The 9,448-nt window shown below is 63.9% G+C and overlaps 1 protein-coding gene across 1 annotated transcript in view; it reads left to right on the forward strand.

Annotated features, from left to right (window-relative positions):
- Positions 1-9,448, forward strand: part of MARCHF9 (membrane associated ring-CH-type finger 9) — an 18,376-nt gene continuing 8,928 nt past the window's right edge. Inside the window, exon 1 of the mRNA XM_048832114.2 lies at positions 1-1,259. Within this exon, the coding sequence (XP_048688071.1) occupies positions 885-1,259 (375 nt within the window). The 5' untranslated portion in view covers positions 1-884. The remainder of the gene's footprint in view (positions 1,260-9,448) is intronic.

Raw genomic sequence — 9,448 nt, forward strand, 5'->3', positions numbered from 1 at the left:
ACCGGAAGAAGAAGCCATATTTCTCCTCTCCAGCCCCGAGCCACCGCCAGCCCCGGCCATGGCCAGCCCTGCGCCCTAGCCTTCCCGGCGGTGGCTGGAGAGGGGGAGCTTGGCGGGGGGGCGGGGGCGCAGGCCCCCCGGAAGGAGGGGGAGCGCTCCGGGCGGCCCCGGCGGTTCCTGTTGCGCGCAGAGCCGCGGCTTTGGAGAGACAATACCCGCGGCGCAGGGCGAGCCCCAGCCGGGGCGCGGAGAGGGGGGCGCGGGGCTGGGCGCCCGGGCAGGATGCGGCTCCTGCGGGCCCCGCGTGTCGGCGGGTGAGCGCCTGCCGGGAGGAGCGGAGATGCCCGGAGCCCTGCAGACAAAGGAGCCGGCGCCCCGAGGGGAGGAGGCGGAGAGGGACGCAGGCCCCCGGGTTTAAGACCCTTTGGGCCGCCGCTGGATTTGCCGCTGGGGGATCGGTTCCCGCATTCGCCGCCGGCGGGGGGTCCCGGCCTCCGGCTGCGCCGCTCACCATGACCCGGGGGAGGCAGCTGGACGCGGGCGGCGGAGGGGCCCAGGCACCCACCGAACCGGCCCGGCCTTAGGAAAGCGGCCGGGGGGCCGCCCCCCTTCCCTGCCCCGCCGGGGTCCCCTGTCCCCCTCCATCACCAGTGCGCTCTCCGGTCCCGGCGCCCCCGGAGATGTGTCCCCCAGGCGGTGCTGCCCCCTCTCCCCCTTGTTGCCCCCTCGAGGCCCCCCCACAGGCCCCCTCCTCCTCCCCTTCTCCCGATGCGGCGGGCGCCGCGCAGGGACAGAGCTAAGCGCCCCGTGCGCCCCCTCGCCCCGGGCGCCCCTCGCCCCTGCCCCAGCTCTCCAAGGCGCTGCAGCCGCTGGGCCCGGGGTACATGATGTTCAAGTACCGGATCCGCATGTTCTTCAACGAGCTGAAGCTGCTGGTGCTGATGCGGCGGGGCCGCCCGGAGCCCGAGCCCGGAGCCGGGGGGAGCCGGGCGCTGGGGGGCAGCGGCTGCGGCTGGCCCCCCTTCGCCGACTGCTCGGCCCGGCAGGACGATGAGGCCGAGTACTACGGGGGGGTGGCCGAGCCCCGGCCCCGCAGCCTGGCCTTGGAGGAGAAGGAGCCGCGGCCGCCCCCCCCCGGCCAGCAGCCCGGCCAGCAGCCCGGAGCCGGGGGGGGCCTGGACACCGTGTCTCTCAGCAGCAGCCTGGACAGCGGCATGAGGACCCCGCAGTGCCGGATCTGCTTCCAGGGGCCCGAGCAGGTCAGTCGGCGCCTCGCTGGGGTTACTAGGGCTGAGGGTGAAGGGGGTTGCTAGGGGTGAGGTGCCAGGGGGTTACTAGGGGTTAGGGGTACCAGCGGCTTACTAGGAGTGAGGGATGCCAAGGGGCTTGTGGTGCAAGGGGGTTACCAGGATTACTAGGGGTGTCAGGGGGTTACTAGGGGTGAGAGTTACTTGGGGTGAGGGGTGTCAGGGAGGTTACTGGGGGTTACTAGGGGTGAGGTGCCAGGGGGTTACTAGGATTACTGGGGTGAGGTGCCGGGGGTTACTAGGGGTTAGGAGTGTCAGGGGGTTACTAGGAGTAAGGGTTGCCAGGGGGGTTGCTGGGGGAAGGGGTGTCGGGGTTACAAGGGTGAGGGGTGTAAAAGGGTTACTAAGGGTGAGAGTTGCTGGGGGTGAGGGGTGTCAGGGGGATTACTGGGGGTTAGTAGTGGTGAGCGTTGCCAGGGGGGTTACCAGGGGTGAGAGTTGCTGGGGGTGAGGGGTGTCAGGGGAGTTACTGGGGGTTACTAGTGGTGAGGGTTGCCGGGGGTTACCAGGATTACTAGGGGTGAGGGGGTCAGGGGTTTACTAGGTTTGAGGGATACCAGGGGATGAGGGTGCCAAGGGATTCTCAGGGGCAGGGCAGGCAGGGTCTGTGCCTCGTGGCAAGGGTGATAGGTTCTGTGTGCCAGGCAATGCCAGGGTCTGTGCCTCGTGGCAAGAGAGCCGGGTTGTTATGGTGAAGATGTCCAGGGAGGGTATTTGAGTTGTCCTCCTGGCTCTCTTAAGAAATGCCAAAGCCCAGATGAAGATGGTCTTAGTGGGCACTGTGTGTCCCTTATTTTGAAGAATGGTTCCTTGCAGGGCCATGTCCCCTCTAGCCCACCCGCTGCTCCCCCCTCAGATCCCGGGACTGGGTCATACCCACCCTTGGGGTGCCACGGATGGACTTAGCGCTGCTTAGGGGGTGGGTTGGCAGGACGGGTCTGGGCATCTGGGGGGATGTGTCCTGATGGGTACAATCAGTGGGATGGAGGAGTATGCAGCTTGCACTGAAATCCTGGGGGGATAAAGGACACTCTGGAGCTTTCAGGGGCTGCACTGGGGTTACAATAATGCCCAGGCATTAGTCATACCTAGCTTGTGGGTGTGTTGTTTGGGGCCGGGGCGGAGAAGCATTGTGTCTCAGCACATGCAGGCCTGGCGCGGAGCACCGTACTGATGGCTCGCCAGCTGCCCTGAGAGCATGCGGTGTTCAGCAGTCCTTCCCCCCCCCCCCCCCAACCAAAATGCAGCCACCTCTGGAGGAGCGCAGCCACCGCTGAGCAGTGCGTGAGGGTGGATGCGCGAAATGGCCCTGCAGCGGGATGTCTAAGGGATCGGGTAATTCCCTGCGTTGGAAGTGGGGTGCTGGGGATGGCGCTGTGAGTCTTGTGAGAAGAGTTGGAGGCTCCTGAATGGCCAGAGGCAGGTAGTGGCTTCGGAAGTGTCTCATCCCAATAGCAGAGGGGCCTAGGCAGAGTCCTCTGTGGCAGGGGGCCTTAGGGGAGATCTCCCCCTGCTGAATCTCCAGCTGGCCACAGGCACCTGGCAAGTATCCCATGTGAGTAATGTCCGGGCCTAACCCGGCAAGATCTCCTGCGATCCTGGCCAGCGGGTGCTCTGAGACGCTTAAGACCCGGTGTCTGAAACTCCAGAGGGGAAGCGCTGCTTGCCTCGGGGAGCCGGGTGTGACTGCAGACAAGGGAGATGCCCGGCCTGGCGCTGAACTACCTGGGCCAAGCTGATGGGAGTGCCCCTCATCTGGACGGGCAGGGGGAGCCTGGGGGAGGAGGGGAAATGAGAGAAAAGCAGGAGGTTGGAACCATGGGGTAGACGGGAGGCTCCCTCCGTCCCCACCTGTTGGCCCCATTTCTTGGCAGACACAGACCTGCTGCGCCGGAGGAAGGCGGGATATTTATGCTGGGATTTGGGAACCGTTAATTAATCCTTCCCCTTCGAGACCAGGCGGCCGCGGTACTTACCGCTCCCAACTCCCCTGCATGGAAGCTGCGCAGAGCTTGTTCTTCTGGTCCTGGTGCTGCCGGATGCCCCGGGGCAGGGGGACTCCTGGATTTGAACAGGCCTGGGCCACGGAGTCATGGGAGGGAGCAAAGTCTTTCTAGGAACCGCCGAGGCGTGGCTAGAGTGAGGCACGTGGGTCCATGCCCCCCGGCTGGAGCTGGGCAGATTCAAGGAGCAAAGAGGAAAGGAGTGGGGCTGGGGATCTGGGGTGGGCGAACCCCAGTGGGAACCCCCTCCCTCTCCCTTGGGGAGTCCTTGGAGCATTTTAACCCCTGCAACTCCGAAGAGGGAATGAGGCCAGCGGGATTTTTATGGCTTTGAAGATGAGATTTAAGGAGTGATTTAGGGTTTGCACTGGGGCTGGGGGTACCGAGAGAGGGGATATTGACTGGGGTCATTTGGAGCTAATGCACCAGTAACTCCCTCCTGGCCGATCGGCGTAACGGGGGGTGGTAAACGCCACAGGTAAACGTGTGTGTGTGTCAGGGCGGGTTGCATCTCTGCCTTTGCTGGATACAACAGAACGGGCCGGTGGGGACATGGGGGCGCTTTTGCGCACATTCATGCATGGCCCCCCTGTGCCTATGCAAACACGTGGGCGTATGCGTGTTGGTGTACGTGTGCGACTGGACACGTGTGCGCCCACACGTCTCGGTGTGGAGGTGCCTACGTGTGACATGGATGTGCATTCACACCCATGCTTGTGGCTCTTTAGACTCCAGCGGGGGGCTCCTGCCTGGATAGTCCCAGTGCCCCTGCAGCCTGCCAGGGCCGTGCGCCGGGGCGGGGGCATAGAGCACTCACTTGCAGAGAGGCAGGGATGCCCGTGCGCCCAGTGGCACAAGGCACTGGAAGTGAGACCGCCGAGCCGGATGTACAGGGCCCTCCAACTTCTGCCCTCCGCCCCCGGCTCTGTCTCCCTAAAGTTCAGCCTGGTGCATAGATCTGGCCTAGAGGGTGATTCAGTGACATGGGACGGGTGTAATTGCGGACACGTCCCACCATGGGGGGCTGGGGACGTGTGGGAGAGACAGGGAGTTCCGTTCCCCCCCACACCCAAGCACCACCAGAGATTGGACCCCGGACAGCTCCAGCACGTCTCCATCCCATCTAAAGCCAAAGCAACTCATCAGGGGCTGCCGGGCCTGTTGCATTGGTGCCAGCTCGCCCTGGGCTTGGTGACCGAGACGGCCCAGTCCCCGCCAAGGAAGCTGGGCTTTGTGGCCTCCCGAGGTCCTGGTGTCTGAGAGAGGAGCTGTCCGGGCCAGGGCCAAACACATGGGCCAGCTGGTGCGGCAGGAGGGATGGCAGCGTGGCAGGGACGCCCAGAACCCAGCCAGGGAAGCACTGGGCGCCGGGCTGCTCTTGGGTAGGGGGTTGGGATTGTGGGAAGCCCCTGCAGGCACAGGCAGGCGAGTTATATGGGCCCATGGGCCTGTGCTCCACCAATATTCAGGAACGTGGGCCCTGCTCCCCCAGTGTTTGGGTTTATATTTTCAGAGCCGTCCCGTCCATAGGACGGATCGGGGCAAACGCCCCGGGCCCCACGCTATGGGGGGCCCCACGCTTCAGGGGGACGCGGGATCCTTGGCGGCCTGGGGGGTTCTCAGGGGGCCTGGCACCAGCAGCAGCGAGCGACCCAGCCCCAGCCTGCCCCGCTCGCCTCTTCCTGCCCCTGCTCTGCCCCTTCCCCCAAGCCCACGCCTGCCTCTTCCTGCCCACACTCCACCCTTCCCCCAAGCCCCTGCCTGCTTCTTCCCGCTCCGCCCCACCTCTTCCCACCCCTGCCCTGCCCCCTCCCCACCCCCATCCACACCTTCCCCCAAACCCCCACCTGCCTCTTCCTGCCCCACCCTGCCCCACCTCTTCCCACCCCTGCCCTGCCTTCTCCCCACCCCCACTCCACCCCTTCCCCCCAAACCCCCGCCCGCCTCTTGCCACCCCTGCTTCCCACCGGGTCGCTCGCTGCTGCCGGCACCAGGCCCCCCGCTGGCCCCACAGGCTGCCCTGGAGCCCACATCTCCTGGTAACGCGGGGCCCCCCAAAGTGTGGTGCCCGGGGCGCTTGCCCCGGTCCGTCCTATGGATGGGACGGCTCTGCTTGGACCCGTTCTGGGCACCACCAAAAATTCTACAAACCTGGCGCCCACAGGTTCCTTCTGGCCCCACCCACCAGGGCCCTGCCCCATCTGGCGTCCCACGGCTCCAGCATGGGAGCTCTCGCCCCAGCCCTTGCGGTGACTCCCCAGGCAGCTCCATCAGGTCGATAAGGTATTTCCTCTCCTCCCGGCCCCTTCGCCCCCGCCCCCATTCCCTGCACAGGGCTGACCCCTCTCCATCCATAAGTCGCTACATCTCCAGGGCATCCTGCCCGTGCCATGGGGGCTTCCCCATAAGAGCCAGTTCGCAGTCTTAGGGTTCATCCTCCGACTGTCTCCGAGCCGAGCCAGGTTAATTCCTCCCCAAAACTGTCTTTGTCGCTCATCTCTGGGCTCCATGCTCCATTGGTGGGACCCCCTGCTCTGAGCAGGGAGGTCTACACCATCCTGGATCACATGACCCATCTCTGTGACTCAGTTTACCCCTCGATGAAATGGGGGGATGTGGTGGGAGGCGTGAAATGGGGCGGGGAGGAGGCTGCAGGGATAGAAGCAGACCCAAGCCCCAGAGGGTGGTTCTGGCCAGGGCCCGAAGGGTTGGGGGGAAAGCCCAGGGGCCCCCTCCCCAGCTCTCTGTGGTGGATGGAGCCTGGCAGGGAGTGAGTCATCAGCCCAGGGCGGTGCACATTGAAATGTCACTTTAATTGGAGCCCTGTCGTGGCTCCAGGCGATGGGTGAGACATTCCCCAGCGGCACGTGCCATGCGGGCTCCATCGCCCAAGGACAGGCATCACCACAGGCTATGCCAGGACTCGGGGGTAGGCTGGTATCCAGGCCCCCTGCTCTAACCCACTAGCCCCCACTCACTGGGAATTGAACCCAGGAGTCCTGGCTCCCAGCCCCCCTGTTCTAACCCACTAGTCCTCACTCCCCTCCCAGAGCTGGGAATAGAACCCAGGAGTCTTGGCTCCCAGCCCCCCAGGCTAACCAGCTACCCCCCTGGCTAACCAGCTACCCCCCACTCCCTTCCCAGAGCTGGGGAGAGAACCCAGGAGTCCTGGCTCCCTCTCCTGTGCTTTAGCCACTAAACCCTAATCTCGGGGTCCGTATCCTCCTGTGTGGATCCCCTGTCCTGCTGCGGCCTCTGTCACTCTGTTCTACCCCTTCACCTGCTCTTCTCAAAATGCGAGCCCTGGGGCCCAGGGACTGTCTCTCGCTCTGGGTCTGTGCAGAGCCTGGCACGACAGGGCCCCAAGCCTGGTTGGGGTCGCTGGGGTGCCACCATAATAACAGGAAATTACTCACTGAGCTGTGAGCAATGTGAGTATCCTGGCGGCACCCACCAGGGGCCTGGCGCTGCCCACCTGCTGGGCAAGGGACAGTCCCAGGCTTGGGAGGCGTTCACCTACGCCTTTCCGAGTCCTGAGGAGGGGAAACGCTCCGAGAGCATCAGACAGTCCTGGATCCTTCGCTGCCCCATGTCCCACCCTGGTGCCCGTCGCCTTTAGCCACGGTGGCCCAGGGCAGCCTCCCCTGCAAAGGGGACAGCGCGTGGGGGAGGTGTTGGGGTGGGAGCTGGCAGGCAAGGGGGGATGGAGGGAGAGGAGGGTGCTGGTGCCACGTGGTAAGAGCCGAGCGGACTAGCGGGGGAGGGAGCGGGCCGTGGGGTGCTCAGCGGGGAGGAGGGCCGTGGGGTGCTCAGCGGAGGGGTGAGGCAGTGGGGTTCTCAGACATGGCCCAGGACCTCATTGCGCTAGGTGCTGTATGTTATTTATTAGGTTTATTACGGTAGCACCGAGGAACCCCAGTCGAGGGGCAGGACCCCATCGCGCCAGGCTCTGTGTCTTATTTATGCATTAAGGGAGTGGGATTTTCTGTGTGGCCCAGGGGCTGCTCCTGGGGGACCAGGATGGGTCGCTGTCCCAATCCGGCGTCCGGGACTCCTGGAGCTCACAGTCCCACCCGCCTGCCCCGTGCGCCATCTCCAGGCATCACGTACAAGGGGGCCCTGCCCAGCGGCCCTGAGTTAGAGGTGCCTTCACCCCCATCCTGGCTGGGGTTAGGGGGTGGGGGGCACTCAGACACATTCTCAGATGTGTATGTGGGGGGGTCCTTCATTGTTCCCCTGGAGCGGAGAGGGGATGCGCCCCTGTTCTCCGGGGATTCCCCTGGTGTCTGGTTAGCCCTCAGGTGCTGGCCCTGCCGGGATGGTTCCCTCCGGAGCGCCGAGCCGAGCTGCACGCTAAAACCGTGACTCCGGCCCCAGATCCCCCCGAGCCCAGAGCAAACCTGCAGCGAGTCGGGCCATCATTAAGGAACAGCGCCCGTGAGAAACGGAGCAGGGGGCGTGGTGCCATTTTGTTTGTCCCACGTGGCCTTAACAATGGACCGGCGCAGGCTGTCCGAACTCCCCCTGGGGCTAAAGCTCCCAGGGGCGCCGGCTCCACCTGAGGCTCCGTTCTCTGGGGGCTGCTGGTGATTCTTGGCCGTTTGGTTTTTCATTTCTCCTGCAGCAGTGACGGGCGAACGCTATTTCCCTCCGGCGAGCTCCCCCGAGAACTGCGCTCTTGTGAAATGGCTGCTGTCTCCTATTGCTCTTGTGATGAAGTGGGACTGTTCTTAATGTTTCCTCTGAATAGTGTGGGGGTGCCTCAGTTTCCCCTAGGCAGTTCTTAAGTATCTAGGGGGTGGGGTAAGGGTGTATGATCATTGCAGAGCCCTAGAGGGCAGGTGTGTGCAGGAGTCTGGACACAGAGAATGGCCGACACCCTGTTTCCTGGCAACTGATGGCCTGGGCCCTTCCCCCCTGCAAGGTGAGAGCTGAAGGGTTGGAGAACAAAGGAATCAGGTGACCTACTGGCCCGGGAAAGGAACAAAGCCCAGAGGAGGAGGGGCTGGAGGGAGTTTCAGTTTGGGGCTGGCTGGGACATGGAGTGAAGTGCAGACGTGGTTGTCTGGCTCACTGCCCCCCAAAATGGACCCAGCTGAGGGGTCCCGTTCTCTGCACCTGCAAGCTCTGTTTTAGACCATGTTCCTGTCATCTAATAAACCTTCTGTTTTACTGGCTGGCTGAGAGTCACGTCTGACTGCGAAGTTGGGGTGCAGGACCCTCTGGCTTCCCCAGGAGCCCCGCCTGAGCGGACTCGCTGTGGAAAGCGCACGGAGGGGCAGAGGATGCTGAATGCTCCGAGGTCAGACCCAGGAAGGTGGAAGCTGTGTGAGCTGCGTGTCCTGAAGACAGGCTGCTCACAGAAAGGCGACTACCCCAGAGTCCTGACTGACTTCATGGGGAGCAGTTCCAGAGCATCGCCCAGGGACTCCGTGACAGCTCTGCATGGAGCAGAAGTCGCAGGGGCCCTCGGGGAAGCCCGGGCTGTCAAGGGCTGGGAACCAAGGGCAGGGGTGGCCATCTTGAAAGAGGGCAGCGTGCCTGGAATGTTGTGGGCAAAAATAAATGACCTTTAGGCCTAAAAAATGCCTTTCAGAAGCTACCTGTGGCACCAGAGCCCTCCCTCTCTGTGTCTCCATATTCAGGCCCGGCCCTGCCCTTGCTGCAAGTTAGAGCAGCCTAAAGGCTGCTCTCATATGTGCTCTGCTTCCCCAGCCCCGTGGAACCAAGAATACCCAGAGCGCAATGCGCTTTGGCCATGGCCCCCAAGCCGCCCCCTATGCCAGGGGCTGGGGTGCGGTGTGTGTGAGCAGAGCTGTCAGGCCAGCTTGGGCACCAGCCAGGCTGTTGCCACTCTCTTGAAGGCCCTTTGGGCGGCGCCGAGAATCCAACACTTTGCACCCTCCGAAGCAGACATCGGTTTGTGCAGCCATGGGCACCGCTCTCCAGCCTACCCGGCCTTGGTTAACCCCCAGCTGGAGTCTGGGTGGGATCACACAGGTATGGCAGGGGGTGCTCCTTGGATGCCAGGAGTAAATGCCCCGGGCCTGCTGGGGAGAAAGGGCGCGGGAGACTTTTATGCCAGATGGGGCATTTGGGGAGCCAGAGCAGGCCCCGGTGAGCTATACCAGGGATCAG

This window comes from Caretta caretta, chromosome 20 (genome assembly GCF_965140235.1).
Source record: "Caretta caretta isolate rCarCar2 chromosome 20, rCarCar1.hap1, whole genome shotgun sequence".
Classification (NCBI taxonomy): domain Eukaryota; kingdom Metazoa; phylum Chordata; order Testudines; family Cheloniidae; genus Caretta; species Caretta caretta.